The 21,708-nt window shown below is 40.7% G+C and overlaps 1 protein-coding gene across 5 annotated transcripts; it reads right to left on the reverse strand.

Annotated features, from left to right (window-relative positions):
- Positions 1-368: 368 nt before the first annotated feature.
- LOC106096254 (alpha-amylase A) lies at positions 369-21,413 on the reverse strand. 5 transcript variants are annotated; one of them, XM_059368411.1, is made up of 4 exons: positions 21,294-21,413; positions 2,302-2,781; positions 1,766-2,236; positions 369-1,258 (listed from the first exon to the last, which is right to left on the reverse strand). In XM_059368411.1, the coding sequence occupies exons 2-4, from the start codon at positions 2,491-2,493 to the stop codon at positions 419-421; spliced, it is 1,503 nt and encodes a 500-aa protein (XP_059224394.1). In that variant the 5' UTR covers positions 2,494-2,781; positions 21,294-21,413; the 3' UTR covers positions 369-418. The 5 variants fall into 5 exon arrangements, with proteins under 5 accessions (XP_059224394.1, XP_059224390.1, XP_059224393.1 ...); XM_059368407.1 differs by having other exon boundaries at positions 21,231-21,413; XM_059368410.1 differs by having other exon boundaries at positions 21,208-21,413.
- Between the last annotated feature and the right edge of the window lie 295 nt (positions 21,414-21,708).

A 21,708-nucleotide genomic window follows, 5' to 3' on the forward strand; every position in this document is an offset into this window, starting at 1 on the left:
ATAGTCCGATTTCGCCGAAATTTAACACAGTGACTTATGTTAGGCTTTTCGACATCTGTGTCGTATATGGTTCAGATCGGTCTATATTTGGATATGGCTACCAAAAGGACCAATATTATTGTTCTATAAAATTAAAAAAAGAACTTGTACTTATTAGACCACTCAATGTCCGTACCGAATTTGGTCCAAATCGGACCATATTTCGATGTAGCTGGTATGGGGCCATAAATTATGAATTTTTCACCGGATTATGACGAAAGGTGGTTTACATATATACCCGAGGTGGTGGGTATCCAAAGATCGGCCCAGCCGAACTTAATGCCTTTTTACAAACAATTTTTTTCCTCTATATCCAAAAAATTTTAATATTTTAAAAATTTTTAAATGCCTTTTATTTGAACCAAAACTTTATCGTAATTTACAATCTTGAATTGACATGAATAGCAAGGGCACCATCAGCATCGGAAGTACGAACGCTAATGCTAGCACGACCATCAGAACCCACTTGTACTTGCTTACCAGTACAGCTGGAACCAGATTTCGAGCCGGAAATGACATCACAATAGGTACCGGCAGGCAAGCAGGTTTGCAACGAGGTATTCAAATCCCAACCATCACCGTTGAGGGCGATGAAAGCCTTATTGCCACGACAGAAGGCAATCTGGTTGCTGCCATTATCCCACCAATTTTGTACACCAGTTGAGCCCGCAACGTTTCTGAACTCGACCATGTTGGTAATTTGACGCCAACGATGTTCACAAATCCAACCGCCACCGCAAGATTGGTCCGCATTGATAGTGGGCGAACGAATATTTGAACCATCGGTGGTGGGAGGTCCCTGATCGGTGTTATCGAAGGCGAAGGAAGACATGACACGAGTAATGCCGAAGGGATGAGCCAACATGAAGGCTGTGGCCATTTTATATTGCCTGGCTTGTTTGTAGGTAAGAATGTCAGCACCACCAGCACCATGGCCGCGTTGATTGTCATGATTATCGACAAAGATGAGGGAACGATCGGAGGGCATAAAGCCCCAAGCGGTGCCCCAGTTGGAGAGCCAACGCATCTGATCCTTGCCACGGAAGACTTTGCCAATCGAATTGGAATGGCTGAATTCGGTGACGGTACCCAAATCGGTGTATTCATATTTGGAGATGGCTTCACCACCCAAATCGATGACTTCTTGGAAGATGAAGGGACGGGCATTGCTAGCGAAACCATGGCCGGTATTCAAGTTATTCAAGCGATTGTAGATAGTCTAAAAAGAGCAACGAAGAATAAAGAGATGAAGAAGTTAAGTCAGAAATCAAAATGATAAGCTTGAAGAAAGGTGAAGTGACTTTTAATGAAGCGAAGTGACTTTCAATGGCTACAGAGACAGATCTTAGCCACTGTAAGGTCTGCAATGAGCTGGCAAATGCAAATTTGCCCATAAACATGCCATTTGCCACTGGAAAACTTGCCCTACTATGAGCTTACTTTATGAAAAGTTAATTTTGTTCAAATATAAAATAAATAAACCGCCGCTAGATGGCGTTGCATTATTTTAAGATTTTTTTCCCCAATTAACACCAGACAATTTTACTTGCGGCAATGCTATGATTATAGGAAATAAAGTGAAGGGGTTTTTCTTCATACCCCTCGCCTCTGTTTCTCCCACAAGCAGAGAATTGTCGCTGGTAAAATTTTCTTGTGTGAATCAGGACTCACTTAGAACTTTAGTTTTCAATCTTTGGGGAGATTATTTTCTGTTTCACATACTCACCTTCAAATGAGCTGGCCACATATGTTTGGCAGCATCCACACGGAAACCAGCCACACCCAATGAAATCAATTTATTCATGAAATCCACAATACGATCCTGCACATACGATTTGCCCTGATCCAAATCCTTCAAACCGACCAACTCGCAATTGCGCACTTGATTCACATCATTGTAGTTATTGATGCTACAGGTGGAATGGAAGTCCAGGGAGGAGTAGGGAACTGCAGGGTAACTCTTGGAACCGGGATTGGCTGTGGAGCCACCAGTTCCCTTGGCTTGAGAGGCATCACCGGTCATGTGGTTGATGACAACATCCACATAAATGCGAACACCTACATTGTTGCAACGTCTAACCATGCTGGAGAATTGGGCTTCATTGCCGGAACGGGTGGTTAAGAGGTAGGATATGGGTTGATAACGTTCCCACCAGGGACGATTGCCGACCACAATATTCTCATTGACCGGAGAGACCTTTAAGACAAACACTGGGCGTTAACAAGAGAAGTTTCGCAGCACATCCTATGGCCAGAACTCACCTGCACACCGCCAAATCCTTTAGGACCCAAGAATCTTTCACATTCCGCGGCTATATCATCCCATTTCCATTCAAACAAATGGACAATGGTACTGCGACCCGAGGCAAAATTGGGATTGAATTGTCCACTAGCCAATTGGCTAGAAACGGCCAAGAGCACAACCAGGCTCAAATTGATTTTAGTGAAAAACATTTCGTTGCGTTCACAGCAAAAGCTTTACTAACTGTTTGCAAAAATTTGTATCTTCTTTTTATACCAAAATGCGTCAATGCGTTCGTTTTCCAATTTAAATCAGCAATAAATTAGTAGATTGATTTGTGGGGAGATTTTCAGCGACAGAGCGACACGGGCCGTCAGACAGTTGATGATACTTCAAACAGACGTTCTTATCGTTTTGGGGGGTGATTGTTTGCGAGAGCAAGAAAGGGACAGGTCAGAAATATGTTCCTTTGATTAGATAACTGCTGCATAATATTTTGGCTAAGATATAGAAATAAATTAAATTTTGTTTTTGGAGTTGATTTTTATAAAAGTAATATTTATGAAGTTGTCCAAAACAAAAACAATAGCATAAGAAATATTCTCGGTAAGAGAGAACCATTCCTACGTACTACATATCGTATCAATGATAACCTTTATTTGAAAGGGAGCAATAAATTATCTCGGAAGGAAATGTTGATTCAATGTCATTTCTAAGGGAAATTTTGCTAAAAATTAATTTCTAAAAGAAAATTTTAACAAGTAAAAGGCGTTAAGTTCGGCCGGGCCAAACTTTGGATACCCACCACCTCGGGTATATATGTAAACCACCTTTAATTCCGAATCTCGACCGATCTGGACCAAATTTACGAAGTAAGTCGAAGGGCTTGACACAACTCTCTGTCCCAAATGTCATCAAAATCTGATACTAAATGTGGCTCTTTTAGGCCTAAGATCCTATATCGGAGGATCGGTCTATATGGCAGCTATATCCAAATCTGTACCGATCTGAGCCAAATTGACGAAGTAAGTCGAAGGGCTTGACACAACTCTCTGTCCCAAATTTCAGCAAAATCGGATAATAAATGTGGCTTTTATGGGCCTAAGACCCTAAATCGGAGGATCGGTCTATATGGCAGCTATATCCAAATCTGAACCGATCTGGGCCAAATTGACGAAGAATGTCGAAGGGCCTAACACAACTCACTGTCCCAAGTTTCAGCAAAATCGGATAATAAATGTAGCTTTTATGGGCCTAAGACACTAAACCGGAGGATCGGTCTATATGGCAGCTATAACCAAATCTAAACCGATCTGGGTCAAATTGACGAAGAATGTCGAAGGGCCTAACACAACTCACCGTCCCAAATTTCAGCAAAATCGGATAGTAAATGTGGCTTTTATGGGCCTAAGACCCTAAATCGGCGGATCGGTCTATATGGCAGCTATATCCAAATCTAAACCAATCTGGGTCAAATTGACGAAGAATGTCGAAGGGCCTAACACATCTCACCGTCCCAAATTTCAGCGAAATCGGATAGTAAATGTGGCTTTTATGGGCCTAAGACCCTAAATCGGCGGATCGGTCTATATTGCAGCTATATCGAAATCTGAACCGACCTGGGCCAAATAAGCGGAGGATGTTGGGGAGCCTAACACAACTCACTGTCCCAAATTTCAGCAAAATCGGATAATAGATGTGGCTTTTATGGGTGTGAGACTCTAAATCGGCGGATCGGTCTATATGGGGGCTATATCTAGATATAGTCCGATATAGCCCATCTTCGAACTTAACCTGCTTATGGACAAAAAAAAAAGAATCTGTGCAAAGTTTCAGCTCAATATTTCAATTTTTGAAGACTGTAGCGTGATTTCAACTGGCAGACGGACGGAAATGTCTAGATCGTCTTAGATTTTTACGCTGATCAAGAATATATATACTTTATAGGGTTGGAAATGGATATTTCGATGTGTTGCAAACGGAATGACAAAATGAATGTACCCCCATCCTTCGGTGGTGGGTATAAAAATTAAAATTTTCCTAAGGTGGTGGGAAACTTTTGATTTTTATACGAAACTAACTGGTCCGGTGTAATTCGCTACACCCTAAAGAGCTTTTATATTTTCTTTATACCTTCCATCATAGGGAATAATATATGATTTCTTACATAGTTCAGGTACAAGGCCTAATTTTATAGATCTATTGAAAATCTCGGTTAAAGGAAATTAAAGGTGATCAGCGCAATTTTAGACGCGTATTTCGAGATGTTACAAAAGGAATGACAAAATTACCGCTCATGTATACTAATTTCGTCATTCCTTTTGTAACATCTCGAAATATGGGTCTAAGATTGCGCTGATCACCTTAAATTTCCTTTAACCGAGATTTTTAATAGATCTATAAAATTATGCCTTGTACCTGAGCTAGGGAAGAAATCCAATATTATTCCCCTATTTAAATGTGGAAGTAGGTTTGACTTGTCAAAAATTTATCATCATAAAGGTCATGAAATTGACATAGAAGAAACTTTTGAAGATCTTGGCATTCTCTTAGATCGTAAATTGAATTTTAGACAACACTAGCTGGACCGGGCCCGCTCCGCTGTGCCTCCTTTTACTTTATATGGAACAAAATTTTCCTTGGAATATTTATTTTCGACAATTAAGAAGCTTTTAGTGAAATACCATGCTAATATCTGAATCCCATATGATCTTTATTGGTATGCGAATTTAAGTTTGGATGTAAGATGTACTCCATTCTTAAAATACTTTATTTCAGCCCCCATGATGTCTGATTTAGGGGTGTTTTCGGGAGTGAGGTGGTCTCCCAGACACTTGGCCCTGAAACAATATCAGCATCGTGCTCTTCTCTCAAATACCATTTATTAAAACCCCATAATGCCTTTGGTTTTAAGGGGAGTTTACAGGATGAGGCGTCCCCCAAACACATGGCCCCAAAATTGGTTATCAAATTCGTTATCTAATATCAAATACCTTACATTTGAGGGGGTGTTTTAGGGAAGGGGTGATGCCCTCAATATACGGTCCTACATTTGGATATCAAATTTGTATTCTACTCCCATATACCTTTATTTGAGCCCCATATTGCGATGGTCAGTAAAAAATTGCTGTTTGTGGGGTATTTTCCTTTCATTTGAGTCCCATATTGTCGTGATTGGTTTAAATATATATTTGGTAGGTTTTAGGATGGGGCGGCCCCCTAGGTACCCCATCCGAAATTTGGATACCAAATTTTTATTTTTAGGGTACTATAAGAGAGCATACAATATTTCACTTAAATCGCACCACCCATCATCGAGAACTGGCGTTTCGGACAATAAGGGTAAGGGGGAAGGTCATCCCCCTTCAGATATCAAAAAATGTAGTACCCTATTTTCATCGCGATCATTGTGCATAGTCTTGATCGTCATGTTATTTTAAGTCGATCTAGACATGTCCGTCCGTCTGTCTGTCGAAAGCAGGAGAGTAAAGCTAGCCACTTTTTTGCACAAATACGTTTTATTAGTGTAGGTCGGTTGGGATTGTAAATGGGCCAAATCAGTCCATAACCTGATATAGCTGCCATATAAACCGATCTTGGGTCTTGACTTCTTAAACCACTAGAGGGCGCAATTCTTATTCGAATGGACTGAAATATTACCCAATGACTTCTACTATGGTCTTCAACATTCAATTAACTTATGGCCCGAATCGGACTATAGCTTGATATATTTCTAATAGTATAACAATTCTTATCCATTTTTCTTTGTTTGCCTAAAAAGAAATACCGTGCAAAGAACTCGACAAATGCGATCCATGGTAAAGGGTATATAAGATTCGGCCCGGCCGAACTTAGTACGCTCTTACTAGTTTTAATATTTCGAAGCCTTTCAAGGTTCATAAAGATTCAATTATATTAAAGTCCCACGAGTTCGATTTAAGTGGCTGTTTGCCATCAGACCTACTTAGACGTCTTCGTCCACTGTTATACCACAAGAACCGTAGAAGGAAAATGATTTCTAGTTCCTACCGTTGAACCATCCACAAAGTTAAACATTGAACAGTTCAGCCATCTCGTTAAGAGATCAGCAACAGTCAATAGCTGCTTTTGAGCTCAAAAAGATGTTCTTCTGGGATTTAAGGGCTTTCTGGCTGTTTGAGAAGATATTTACGCCAATCTTCGTTATGACATTAAATCTTGGACATTCTACCACTTCTTTAATTGCAGGGATCTCCGCTTGATACACACTACAGTGGCCGATATGACCAGTTCTAGTTCTTCAGGGTACACCCCAAAGCCCACCTGGTGGTCTAGTTTGAAACCATCTGCATAAAAGTCTATGGAATTATAGTACAGTATCAGGAATAATGGTACAATGGGTAATCCACACTGACTGGAACATCGGGAAATGTATATGTTTACGGATGTCAGAGCGACTGGATGGAGAGTGAGTAGAATGCTGTGACAAAATTGTTAAAGCGATATTAAAGTGCGTTTAGTGAATTTTGGGATTTTTTTTTTTTTTGGCAATTGAGACTTTTGCAACGGAGGAGTCTTTGATTCTGGGAAGGATTAAGAGTGTGAGGGTAATGGTGAAGAGAGTAAAGTGAAGAAGGTGAGGGAAGCAGTTGGAGTACGTCGGACGTCGCTATTAGTACCGATTCGTCGCTGCTTCGTGGTGGACGGGAGGCTGCTGGTAGGATTGAAGGGCAGTGGAGGATTTGGTCTCCGGTGGAAATGGTGGGGAGCGCGGCAAACCTCTCTTAAGTTGGAGTCTCTCAACGTGGGGGCGAAGAAGTCAGGTGGTGAAGCAGCTGATGGTGTTTTGTCAGCTGCTGGTGTGAATGAGAGTATGGCGATGATGTTGGTAGTGCCAGTGGATCAATGGTTAATGGCGCTGGTGGCGCTGCCAGTGTAGTGGTTAAAGGGCCTTCAACTCCAAGGAGGGCAAAGAGGAAGATTATGGCGCGTAGGAGGATGTTTGCACCCTTGGAAAGGGGAGATTGCGAGGATGGAGTGATTGTTAGTGAGATAAAGGAGGTAATAAATGGGTTGATGATGAAGTTTCTGTGGCCAAGAGGCTGGTCCCCAAAGTAGTTGTCCTCGGGGTACATGCTGCCATAACTCCAGATGAGTTTATGGCTGACCTGTACTCCTTGAATTTGAAGGACTTGATGAATAAGGACGTCTTCCGTCGGACCGTCCGTTTGTCTATTGCGCCTTAAAAGAATAAGGGCGGTGCTGTCAACGTCATTTTGGAGTGTACTCCAAGGGCGGCGGATAAGTTGTCTGAGAAAGGGGCGTAGTGAAGGGGTTCCGCTTCACCGCCCGGTTGCAGGATGCGGTCTTCGCATCCCACCATTCTATAGAATTTGACTATAGGACACGGGATTGCCGCTAAAGGGTGATGTTTGTTGTCGGTGTGGATCGGGCGGATATGTGGCTTCGGCCTGTCCAACCCCCGTTCGGTGTAGAAACTATTAATTCAAGGGGTTGATGGCGGAACATATGATGATCTCCTCGGGCGAATGCGCGGCATTAAATGGCATACTCGGTCGCGCTGGTACAGGAACCGTGAGGGATGCGAGTCTTTACTAACAATAATAATTTAATCTGCGATAATTGTAGATGACTGCGACATCGAATGTACGGTGGTTAACTTTAGCCAATGGGGGGTCTGCATTTTACAGAAAAGCGGTGTGGTTCTTGGCTAGCATCTATTGTAGGTTTAGCGCCGGTTTAGAGCCCTATCTTGGGTATATGGATACGGTGTTACTACTTGCGAGTGGCAATCCGCTAGACGCCAACCTAACCTCCCCGATGAGGTTCTCTAGAATGACCCAGCATTCACTTGCCCATGAGAATTGTCATCGTGGGCAGTTGCCCAGCGAATGGTTGACCTTGAATGACGTCGGTGTGTTGAAAATGCCAAGTGCGATGTATACCTTTGATGGGCCTTCAGGAGTTAATGACATTGAAGGTACGATTGCAAATGGGGCGGCATTTACTGCTTACTAGTTTAGGTGGAGGGTTTGTGACGAATGGGGTACAAGTGAACATAATCCAATTGAGATTATGGCCACTTCCACGGATCGACGGTTTCGGACTACTACTGAGCGGTATAGGTGACGGAAGGATCGATACGTGAACTGAGACCTTTATGTGGAAAGTTTTTGGGGATACTGCATCAACATTGTCTCTAAATGACTTTAGGGCACTGATAATAGATGACCAGATTGCGAAGATAGACGAATGGATGAGCACAGTGAATGATATGCTCCTTGGTAGACTTCGAAAGGCTAAACCGTGTAAGGTCAGGTGGTGGACCCGTGATCTTGAAACTATGCAGCAAAACTTCAGGCGTCTTAGAAACCGATTCCAAAAAGCTGAGGATCTTGTCTCACGCCGAAACGACTACCATAGCAATCTGAGAACGTACAAGTGACTGTTGATTAAGAGCAAGGAAGATCACTTCAGGAGATTTGTGCAGGAGAACAGAGATAACCCATGGGATAAGGTATACTGCGAGTACCGACGCGGTGGGCAACAGGTTTCTAGTCAGGGTGACCTGGGCGGTTTTAGAGTGGGGGAAAATGTGTTGTGTTCTTGGTACAAGTGTACTAGGGTGTTAATGGGAGCGTTCTTTCCTGACGCGGATGAGCACGAACAGTCTCCCAGTGTGAAGATGATCGTGCCTTTTCCAAGTTTGGAATTGGTCGAGATAGTGGACAGTGTCTGTCAGCTTTGAAGCGGGAGGTCATTTGGATGGACGGTATGACTGGACAGATGTGTAAAAACATCTGGTGGGCTATACCTGACCACGGCGAGTTGATCCTCATACGATGTGTTGAAGTAGGCTTTTTCTCTCGTTCGTGGAAATATGCCCGAATGGTAGTCCTTCTGAAATCGTCCGATCGATTGAGGAGCAATCCAGGAACAGTCTCCTTCTCTTACTTGCAAAAGTATTAGAGAGGATAAAGGTGACAAGATTTAGGGAGGGCTACGAGGAGGGTACTTCTCCGTACTAGTTCGGCTTTCGGGAGGAAAAGAGCACTGTGGATGCCTGGATCCATTTGCAGAACTGTGTGTGAGAGTTAAGCGCCAAATATGTCCTTGGTATATTAGTCGATTTTAAAGGCGCATTGAATTACCTTTCATGGCATAGTGTACTCATGAGATTAAGCGAAATAGGTTGTCGGGTACTTTCTTGGGTGGATGGTGCTAGGGATAAGGTTTGGAAGGCTCAAGGCTCTTCTTTTCGAGCGTCTTGATGATAGTTAGAGAACCAGATGGACGAACTGCGACAATGGTCGAGTGAATTACGAATTTATTCGTGACGCAACGTTTGTACGGGACCGCCCGGACTGTGACTTCGGCCTTAGTATGGGATTCGTACTGACAGGACATGACTCCTTAAATGCAGTTTTGCCTCAGAGCAAGGTGGTGAAGTTCCGTTAGGGTGGCCGCTTTCCATGTTGCAGCTGATGTATGTGGCATAGCCGATGGGGCTGACGTGACTTATTTATGTGTTGTGTATATCGTTCTGGTGTATGTTGGTTTTGAGCATACTCCTGTATGCTGGTTATAGGTCGGTTTAGGCCGATTCCTTTTTCCTAGGTGACCAGTCCGGCCTTAAGGCTACGAATTCCGACCGGAGACTTTAATCTGCGTTAAACATGGCATTCGTGTTCCTGTGGTATCACAATGGACGAAAACGGCTACGTGAGTCTGATGGCAGATAGCCACTTTAGACTAACCTAACCTAAATTATAAAAAGTAATATCATATACTAAAATATGAATATGATGTGAACAATTATGAAAAAAAAACGTAAGACATCTTTCACGCAACAATGCAATCTTGCGTAAATATCGAAACATAATGCAATGCTACCTCCTGTGGCAGCAGAATACTTATCACAAGTGCCAACATAGTTCATCCACGCGTGTACTTAAATTAATGAAATATTTCAATTATTTAATACCCATCATAAATAATTGGCTACTCTCAATAAAGTTTTTATTGATAAGATAAATTATTTAAAATATTATGAAAACAAAAACAAAACAGAGCAAAATAAAACCAATGCATTTTAAATGTACTCATAGGGGTGCTTGTATGCCTGATAATAATTCCTACCTGCATACTAAAAATAAACTTTCCAATAAAAATTATATTTCAGAATCATTATAACCTCTACCATAGGATAGGGGTATACCAGGGATGGAAAATCGCTACTTGAGTACTTTCTTCAACCGAAGAGTACCCACGCGACCGATTTAGTACTTGAGAATGCACACAGGTAGGATAGGGGGAATATTCATTTAGTTAATCCGTTTGTAAGACATCGAAATATTCATTCTGACTCTATAAAGAATATATATTTTGGATCGTCATAAAATTGTAAGGCGATATATGTTTCAGATCGGACTATATTTAGATATAGCTGCCGTATAAGGGTCTGAAACCCATAAAAGCTGCTTTTATTACCCGATTTCGAAAAAATTTGAAACAGTGAGTTGTATTAAGAAGCCCGACCCAAATATGATTCAGATCGGACTTACATTGCTGCCGTATAGACTGATGTACAGTGGGAGAAAATCGAAAAAATATGCCGTGTGAAAACGGGTATCGTTGAAATTTGGAATGGTTAAAGCTGAAGTGTCATCAAGATCATGTGCAGGCCCTAGGTGGTCCGGATGCCTCTTTGCGGGCCCCTATAGATGGTCACCTCGGGATTTCGACAAATTGTTCCGGCTGCCAAATCTTTATTTGTGATCCCCTTTTCAAAATTTGTTTGTGTTGGATAGTGCTTAAAGGTTAAGTGGCAGTCTGCCATCAAACTCACTTAGACGTTTTCGTCCATTGTGATATCACAGGAACAGAAGAAGGAAGATTCCTTCTAGTTCCTACCGTTGAACCATCCAGATCGCTTTAAGAGGCGAATGCTCACATACACTAAATCAGACAGGTTCTCAAAGAAATGAGAACCTAAAGTAGAACTTCTTCTGACTGCTAGTGCGGTACACACACTGAAAGTGTTCTCTTGTGTCTTCTTCTTCGATGTCCTCACAGCTCCTGCAAGAGTCGTTGCTTGCAAACTTCAGTCTGTCAACATGTTTTCTGATTAGACAGTGACCTGTCATGACGGACACAATGACTGAGACGTCTGTTCTTGCCAGTGCGCAAAGCAGTAGACCTTTTCAAGTCTAGATTAGGCCACATAGTTTTGGAATGTGACCATCTATTATTCGTTGCCCTTCGGGCCTGATCCTACATGTCGCTTGAGGCATACCCACAGATTCAAGTTTCTCGCAAGCTCGTCCGCTTTACAATTCCCTCGAATATCTCTGTGACCCAGTACAGGTGAATTTTGAACTGCTCAGCCGGCAACCCATTGGCTCCTGGTGCCTCATTTTTTTCAGCTTATTAGACTTCTTTCTGACTAGAGGTACACATTTTATACCATCATCACGGATTCATTCTGTGGTATACTCATGCTAACCATCTTTGGATACCACCAACTGGGCCCGGCACCGGATAACTTGAGCATAACACAGGCTGGATCTTTAAGTTCCAATCTGTGTGGTGTAGTTCGTTATCACGAGAAACTTAGCTGGGAGCTACCGGGCTTATCCGCAGGTTATGCAATGCTCCATACGAAGTAGCTGCAACTGCAGTAGTAGACAATCAGCGGTATTGAGTGGAGAGTCTCAGTGAAAGGCCTGGTCTCACCGGCTCTTGCATAAAAACTGAGTGCCAATGATGCTGGATACGACAAGGCGAAATATTGGCGCCCTTAAATAAGTAATGGCCAACATGTTCTCGCGGTGATCAGTCTTTTAGATTGGAACGAGATTGGTCGCCCATAAGAGCTTGGCGAGGATCGCCACCACCACATGCAAATGTGGCTAAAACAACAACAACCAGCAGCTGGGAAATTTTTTCTTTTCATATCCTCAGCACACTATCAGTATCAGTTACCAGATTCCCTTCTTCGTCTCTGCAGGAGGATGTGCCTGCACCAAAGCTATCGGTTTGAAGTTTAATTCTTTGGTAGAATTTCCGGACTTCATTCTGACTCCTGTACATCTCAATTCGCTCGTTTCTCCTAATACCTCTCCTTCATCTGTCGTTGCTACTGAATATAAGGTTGCCCCGTAAGCCTCATATCTTTGCTTCCGTACTTTTTGGCATGGGTTTCTTGAGGGAAGCTTTTGGTGCCCAAGTACGGATGTTGCAGCTCTTTTCATGGAGTGGGCAATGCCATGGAAGTTTCTTTGCTTAAATTTGCCGACTTTTGGGCCAAAGATATTTTCCTTCTCGATTTTCGCATTAAAATCTCCCAGAACTATTTTAATATCATGGGCGGAAAAGCTGTCGTATTCTGTTGCTGGGCGCTCGTAGAAAATATCCTTGGTCTATTCGTCCTTGTCTTCCGTCGGGGCAAGGGTGCAAATAAGGCTATTGCTGAAGAAATTGGCCTTTATACGGATGGGGCTAGCCTCTCATCCACCGAAGTAAACCTGGAGACCATTTTTAATCTTCTTTGTTTTTTTCATTAGCAATTTCGTCTTCTTCTTCGAGGGTTACTAACCCTTGAGCTACGTTTTATCGTAGCTCACTACCTTTAACGGATGTTAAAGGTGATGAGAGGTGCGATGACCTCCATCATACCTGCCAAATATGGTCTGAATCGGTCCATAACCTGACATAACTTCCATATGAACCGATCTCCCAATTTTACTTCTTCAGCTCCTATAGGACGCAATTCTTAACCGATTTAGCTGAAATGTTGCCTTTTGACTTTCACCATGATCTCCAATATCCAAGCCAAGTATGGCCCAAATCGGTTTATAACCTAATATAGCTCCAATAGGATAGCAATTTTTATCCATTATCCATAGTTTGTTTATAAAAAGGTAGAGGGCAAAAAACTTGACAAATACGATCCATGGTGGAGGATTTAAATAAAAATCAAGTAAAAAGGTATTAAGTTCGGCCGAGCCGAACTTTGGATATCCACCGTATAGACTCAAAAATGGCTGAACCGATTACATTGACATTTTAACAGATTGTGTAGGTTTGTCTGGAAGGTAACATAGGCTATGTAATTTTTCGATATCGGGAGGGGGGCGGACCCTCCCCCTTACCCCTAAAATACTACCCAAAAAAAAAAAGTCGACCTATTGGGACAATATGGGATTAAATGAAAGGTATTCAAGAGTAGAGTTCGAATTTCATAATAAAAGTTGGGTCCAAGTACCAGGGGGCCGCCCCAGCCCAAAGCCCCCTAAAATAGATTTATTTGACGATCATGACAATATGGGACTCAAATGATAAGTATTTGCGAGTAGATTCCGAATGTGGTCAGGAAGTAGGAATAGGCTTTATAATTCATTGATAACGGAAGGAGGCGGACTCTTTACCATTTCCCCAAAAACACCAACCAAAATCTAAAGTGGACCGACAAGGACAATATGCGTATCAAATGAAAAGAATGCAAGAGTAGATAACGAATCTGGCGTACAAATTCATGACGATGTATTGGGGGTCGCCCCACCACAACAAAAACGCCCAAAATGGGCACATTAGCCAATCGCGGATATATATGAGACTCGGTTTGTTTGTTCCATATAGTCTGAAAAACGGCAGAACCGCTTCTCTCGAAATTTCGCATATTCTGTAGGTTGATCTGGAAGGAAACATAGGCCATATAAATTTTTTGGTTTCGGAAGGGGAACGTACCCTCTCCCCTTATACCAAAAACGCAACCCAAAATCAAAAGTGGACCGATCGGGACAATATAGGTATCAAATGAAAGGTATTGGAGAGTAGAATACGAATACGAATATGGTATTAAAATTTGAGTCTAAGTTTCCATCGGGCCGCCTTAACCCCAAAACTCCCCCAAACAGACATATTGGTCGTTCATGTCAATATGGAGCTCAAAAAAAAGGTATTCGGGAGTAGATTTCGAATCTGACAAAGAAAATCAGATCGAAGTATTGGGGGTCACGCAGCCCCTCAAAAACTCCGTTAGATACATTATGACTATATGTTGCTTGGTTGAACCGATATTGTTAAAATTTTCATAGATTGTGTACGTTTGTCTGGAAGGAAACATAGTCTTAGTCTATATAATTTTTATACCCACCACCGAAGGATGGGGGTATATTCATTTTGTCATTCCGTTTGCAACACATCGAAATATCTATTTTCGACCCTATAAAGTACATATATTCTGGATCAGTATAAACATCTAAGACGATCTAGCCATGTCCGTCCGTCTGTCTGTTGAAATCACGCTATCCGTCCGTCTGTCTGTTGAAAAAAATTGAGATATTGAGCTGAAACTTTGCACAGATTCTTTTTTTGTCCATAAGCAGGTTAAGTTCGAAGATGGGCTATATCGGACTATATCTTTATATAGCCCCCATATAGACCGATTCTGAGATTTAGGGTCTTAGGCCAATAAAAGCCACATTTATTATCCGATTTTGATGAAATTTGGGACAGTGAGTTGTGTTAAGCCACCCAACATCCTCCGTCAATTTGCCTCAGATCGGTCCAGATTTGGATATAGCTGCCATATAGACCGATCCTCCGATTTAGGGTCTTAGGCCCATAAAAGCCACATTTGTTATCCGATTTTGCTGAAATTTGGGACAGTGAGTTGTCTTAGGCCCTTCGACATCCTTTGTCAATTTGGCCCAGATCGGTTCAGATTTGGATATAGCTGCCATATAGACCGATTCTCCGATTTATGGTCTTAGGCCCATAAAAGCCACATTTGTTATCCAATTTTGCTGAAATTTGGGACAGTGAGTTGTCTTAGGCCCTTCGACATCCTTTGTCAATTTGGCTTAGATCGGTCCACATTTGGATATTGCTGCAATATAGACCGATCTCTTGATTTAAGGTTTTGGGTCCATAAAAGGCGCATTTATTGTCCGATTTCGCCGAAATTTGGGACAGTGAGTTAAGTTAAGCTCCTTGAAATTTTTCTGTATTTTGGTACAGATCGGTCCAGATTTGGATATAGCTGCCATATAGACCGATCTCTCAGTTTTAGGATTTGGGGCCATTAAAAGCGCATTTATTGTCGAATGTCGCCGTAATTTGGGACAGTGAGTTGTGTTAGGCTCTTCGACGTCCTTCTACAATTTGGCTTAGATCGGTCCAGATTTGGATATAGCTTTCATATCGACCCATATCTCGATTTAAAGTCTTGGCCCCATAAAAGGCGCATTTATAATCCGGTTTCACTGAAATTTGACACAGTGACTTATGTTAGGCTTTTCGACATACGTGTCGTATATGGTTAAGATCGGTTTATTTTAAGATGTAGCTACTGTACCTATTAATATTTGATCCAAATCGGAGCATATTTCGATATAGCTACTATGGGGCATAAGTTTTGTTTTATTTACATCCAAAACCACAAAACTTTTGACTCTCGATTTGTTCGCCGCCAACTCACCGATATCAGCTGTTTTCATTTAAAAAAAAAAATTCTATAAATCGGCATTTAATCCAGAAAAATTGCACATTTAAATTTATGTTTCACAAAAATGGCAATATGAGTAACCATACTAGAGGTACTCACTTTCAAATCTATGTCTAGTGTTTCAAGTATTAAATACTCATAATAAATTAAATTAGTGACTCCACTCAACAACTCATTCAACGATTAGATAGCATCCAAATATAATTGATACAAAACAAAATAAAAATAAAAAGAAAGTTTTTTTTTTTAACGATAACAAATAAAAAGGCCTTAAGTACGGCCGGGTCGTACTTTTGATACCTACCACCTCGGATATACATATTAACCATTTTTCGTCATTATACGGTGGATAATTCCTAACTCCGGTCTCCACCATATACAGAAAGGCTATGTTAGGGTCTAACACAAATTATTGTACCAAGTTCATCGTCATCACGTTTTACGGACGTAAGACCAGCTATATTCAAATATAGACCGATCTGAAAAATATTGAACACGAATATCGAAGAGCCTAACACAGCCCACTGTGTCACTGTAAGCGTGACACTGATCTGCTGATGTAATTCCCAAGAAATTACATCAGCAGATCAGTATATGTGGCAGCTTTATCCATGTATAGCCCGATCTTGACGATTATTGATACGAATGTCGAAGAGTCTAACAGAATTCATTGTTCTAAATTTCAGCGAAATCCGTTAATAAATTCACCTTTTTTGGGCCTTCAACTTTAAATAGGGAGATCGGTATATATGGCAACTTTATCTAAATCTGGACCGGTCTGGGCCGTATTGAGCATGGATGTGGGGGAGCCTAACATATTTCGCTATACCTATTTTCAGCGAAAGCGGACAATAAATGCTTCTATTATGGTTCCAAGACTATAGGTCGATAGATCGGTCTATACGGCAGTTATATATAAACCGATCTTAGCCGTACTCGGTACAGGGTCTAACAGAACTCATTGTGAATTTCAGCGAAATCGGTTAATAAATTCACCTTTTATGGGTGTAAAACTTAAAATCAGGAGATGGGTATATATGGCAAGTACATCTTAACTTGACCCAATCTGAGCCGCAGTTAACAGGAATGCTGAGGAGCCTTACACAACTCTCTATACAAGGTTTCAGCGAAATCGGAAAATAAATGCGCCTTTTATGGGTCAAAGACTATAAATTGAGAGATCGGTCTATATTACAGCTATATCCAAATCTGGACAGATCTGGGCGAAATTAAACAGGAATGCCGAGGGGCTTAACATAACTAACTGTCCCAAATTTCAGTAAAATCGGACAATAAATGCGCTTATTATGAGCCCAAGTCTTTAAATCGAGAAATCGGTCTATATGGAAACTATATCTAAATCTGGACCAATCTGGACCGTATTAACCAACGATGTCAAGAGGATTAACTGGCCCGATCTGGACCAAATTAAGTTCAGCCGGGTCGTATCTTTGGAACCCACCACCATGGATTCTGCTAAAAATTGATACAAACTAAATTTAGATAATCGAGAGATTTGTATATATAGGAGCTATATGAGGTTATAGACCGTTTTAGACCGTTCTTGGCACAGTTGTTGAAAGTCATAACAGAAAACCACATGCAAAATTTCATTCAAATCGGACAAAAATTGAGGCTAGTAAGGTCTCAAAAAGTCAATCAGGTTATAGACCGATTCGGAAAATTGTAGCTAAATTGGACAAAAATTTCTGGTTATAAGGGCTCAAGACGTCAAATCGGAAGATCGGTTTATATGAGAGCTATATAAAATTATAAACCGATTTGAACCATACTTAGCACAATGGTTGAAAGTCATAAAGGAACACCACATACAAAATTTCAGTCAAATCGGAAGAAAATTGCGGTTTTAAGAAGTCAAATCGGGAGATCGGTTTATATGGGAGTTACATCGAAATCTGAACCGATATGGCCCATTTGCAATCCCCAACGACCTACATCAATACCAAGTATCTGTGCAAAATTTCAAGCGGCTAGCTTTACGCCTTCGTCCGCTATGGTGATTTCAACAGACGGACGGACATGGCTACATTCACGAATGTCAAGAAGATCCAGAATATATATACTTTATGGGATCGCAGGTCAACATTTCGTGGTGTTACAAACGGAATGACTAGATAAGTATAACCCCGCCCTATGGTGGTGGGTATAAAAATCAATTTGTGTTTGTTTGTGTGTTCCTTATAGACTCAAAAACGGCTGAACCGATTTTCCTGAAATTTTCACAGATTTTCACAGTAATCTAAAAATAAAAATTTGGTATTCAAGTTTCGGATGGGGTATTTTGGGCGCCGCCCCACCCTAAAATCAACCAAAGATGTATTTAGACCAATCACGACAATATGGTATTCAATTGAAAGGTATTTAGGATAAGAAAATGTATCAGATATCCAATTGTCGGACCTAGTGTTAGGTCCAAAACACCTCCCAAACAGGACTTATTTACTGACCATGGCAATATGGGGCTTAGATAAAAGGTATTTGAGTGTAGAATACGAATCTGATATCCAAATGTGGGACCAAGTGTTTAGGGAGCCGCACCTCCCCAAAACCACCCCCCAAAGAGAATCAATTTACGACCACAGCAATATGGAGCTCAAATGAAAGGTCTTTGGGAGTAAAACAGGAATCTGATATCAATATTCGGATAAAAGTGTCTATAAGGCCGCCCCACCCCATTAACCCCACCCATATAGGACGTATTTGCTGACCAACCCAATTTGGGGCTGTAATAAAAGGTAGTTTAGAGTAGAATACGAATCTGAAATATAATTTCAGAGCCAATTCACTGAACGGCCGACCCATCCTCCAAAATACTCCCCAAGCCGGTCATATTTGCGAGTGTGGAAATATGGGGCTCAAATGAACGGTATTTAGGAGTAAACCACGAATCTTTTATCAAAATTCGGGACCAACTGCCTAGGGGTCGTCCCACCCCTATAATAACTCATCTTGACAATTAGGGTATTAAAGGGATTGGATCTCGGTATTGATAGTTTTTAGGGCCCATAGCCCAAACCGGACATATTTGCTGACTTTTGCAATAAGGGGTTAAATTAAAAGTATTTGAGATTAGAAAACGAATTTGATATCCAATTTTAAGGCCAATGCCAATATGGGGTTCAAATAAAGAATATTTGAGAGTAAAGAACGATGCTGATATATTTTCAGGGCTAAGTGTTTGGGGGACCACCCCATTCCCCAAAACACCCCTAAATCGAGCATATTTACCGACCACGTCAATGTGGGGCTCAAACAAAGGTATTTGAGAATAGAAAACTAATCTGATATCCAAATGTGGGGCCCTGTTTTTGAGGCACAGCCCCTTTTCCAAAACACCCCCCAAAGAGAACAAATTTTGGGACCAATGCCAATATGGAGTTTAAATAAATGGTTTTTGAGCACGATGCTGATATTTTTCACGCCCAAGTGTCTAGGGGACCACCTCACCCCCAAAGAACCCCCAAGTCGGACATCATGACAATATCCGGCTGAAATAAGGACTTTTGAGAATAGAGTATATCAAACACCCAAACGTTAATGACCCTAAACCCTCCGAGCGAATTCATAGACCAATAAAGATCATATAGAATTCAGATAAAGGCATTTATATTGTTATACTGTAAGTCAAGCGATACACATTTACTATTGGGTTGCCCAAAAAGTAATTGCTGATTTTTCATATAGTAGGCGTTGACAAATTTTAGGCATTAATCGAATGTAACTGAGCGTGAGATAGAAGAGAAGTTAAATATACCAAAATCAACCGTTCATTATCACATAAAAAGTCTTGGAGTGGTGAAAAAGCTTGATATTTGGGTACCACATGTATTGAAAGAAATTCATTTAACAAACCGAATCAACGCTTGTGCACCTTATGCACCTATATGCACCTTAAACGCAATGCATTCGATCCGTTTTTAAAACGAAATATAACTGGAGATGAAAAATGGATTGTTTGCAACAACGTTAGTCGAAAACGATCATGGTCCAAGCATGGTGAACCAGCTCAAACCACTTCAAAGGCTGATATCCACCAAAAGAAGGTTATGCTGTCTGTTTGGTGGGATTGGAAGGGTGTGGTATATTTTGAGCTGCTTCCAAGGAACCAAACGATTAATTCGGATGTTTACTGTCAACAATTGGACAAATTGAATACAGCCATCAAGGAGAAGCGACCAGAATTGGTCAATCGTAAAGGTGTCATATTCCACCAGGACAACGTTAGACGGCACACATCTTTGGTCACTCGCGAACTTTTGATGCATCCACCATATAGCCCTGACCTTGCACCATCAGACTACCATTTATTTCGATCTTTGCAGAACTCCTTAAATGGTAAAACTTTCGGCAATGATGAGGCTATAAAATCGCACTTGGTTCAGTTTTTTGCAGATAAAGGCCAGAAGTTCTATGAGTGTGGAATACTAAATTTGCCAGGAAGATGGCAAAAGGTTATCGAACAAAATGGCAATTATGTATTTGATTAAAGTCCATTCTAAGTTTTATTAAAAATGCATTTACTTTCTTTTAAAAAATCCGCAATTACTTTTTGTCAACCCAATATTTTCGTATCATGGTATATCACTAAAAGCTCTTTAATTGTCTAAAATAAATATTTAAAGGAAAATGTTGTTCCATAAAAAGTTAAAGAAGCTGTTGCGGAGCGAGCCCGATTCAGCTAGTCTTAAATAAAAACTCATCAAAGTATGACACAGGGATATCAGATTGTAAAAAAATCAAAAATCTTAATATATATTCTTGATTGTCGTAAAATTCTAAGACGTTTTAGCAATGTCCGCAGTTAGTTACTTTTACTATAGGCGGGTTAATTTCGAAGATGGACTACATCTTGATATAACCGCCATATAGACCGATATCTTGATTAAAGATCTAAGGTCCATAAAAGCCGAATTTATCGGTCGATTTCGCTGGAATTCGCTGGCACAGTGAGTTGTTTTAGGACCCTTGATATCCGTATAGAAAATGTTCCAGATCGGTCAATATCTTGGTTTAAGGTCCATAGAAGCCGAATTTGTTTGTTTGCTCGACACCTACACTTTTTTCCCGAATATGGTGCTGATCGTATCACATTATATATAGCTGCCATATATACCAATATTCCAATTTATATTCTTTCACTAATAAATGGCTTATTTATTACCCGATTGCGCTGAAATTTGGAAGAGTGAGCTGCGTTAGACCTCCGATGTGCATCCTGTGTTTGGCCTAGATCGAAATATATTTCAACATAGCTGCTACGGACTCACAAATGGTGTATTTTCATATGTATGTATCTGCCTAAGGTGACAGGACAGGTCGAACTTGATGTCTTCTTATTTGTTAAAGTAGATATTTGATTGGTTTCTCGGATCGCAATTTCTAGACCGAACTTTACATATTTTATTTGTTTGAGTTCACCTCTCTCTCATTGAAACTCTAACTTAAAATCCCTTCTTGCAATAGAAATTGTAAAAGTATCACTGTGTTAAATGATGCAATTTCATCACGCCAATTGTCTTTAAAATAAAAATTTTTATATTTTGTACGCGTATGGTATAAAATGTACGCGTTGGTGAATTTATCGAATAAACTCGAGTACAATGTCAATCGCAGACTGAAAATCATCAATGAAAATTTTGTTTTTGTGTGCGATAAAAAAAAATTTGAGGTCGGCCGGTCATATGCAGATTTATTTATTAAATTTGCATATATACATTGAAACAATGGTCGCCACAGCGAAACGATGGTTATTCGTCATGGCAGCTCATTGAGATGAATGGATACAATACACTGAAAAAATTTTTATATGGGTAAATCCTGCATGACGAACGCTAAATTTTTACGCAATTTTCGATTAAAATATATTTGATTTTTTGTGATGTGAAAACATTTCTTT

The sequence above is a fragment of the Stomoxys calcitrans genome, chromosome 5, assembly GCF_963082655.1.
Source record: "Stomoxys calcitrans chromosome 5, idStoCalc2.1, whole genome shotgun sequence".
NCBI classification, from domain to species: domain Eukaryota; kingdom Metazoa; phylum Arthropoda; class Insecta; order Diptera; family Muscidae; genus Stomoxys; species Stomoxys calcitrans.

What these genes read in the sequence shown, in the direction of transcription:
- LOC106096254 (XM_059368411.1), bottom strand. Translation starts at nt 2,493, where the DNA reads ATGTTTTTCACTAAAATCAATTTGAGCCTGGTTGTGCTCTTGGCCGTT. An exon ending in AAGGATTTGGCGGTGTGCAG is followed by an intron (nt 2,237 to 2,301) that starts GTGAGTTCTGGC and finishes TTTGTCTTAAAG; the next exon opens with GTCTCTCCGGTCAATGAGAA. An exon ending in TGTGGCCAGCTCATTTGAAG is followed by an intron (nt 1,259 to 1,765) that starts GTGAGTATGTGA and finishes TGCTCTTTTTAG; the next exon opens with ACTATCTACAATCGCTTGAA.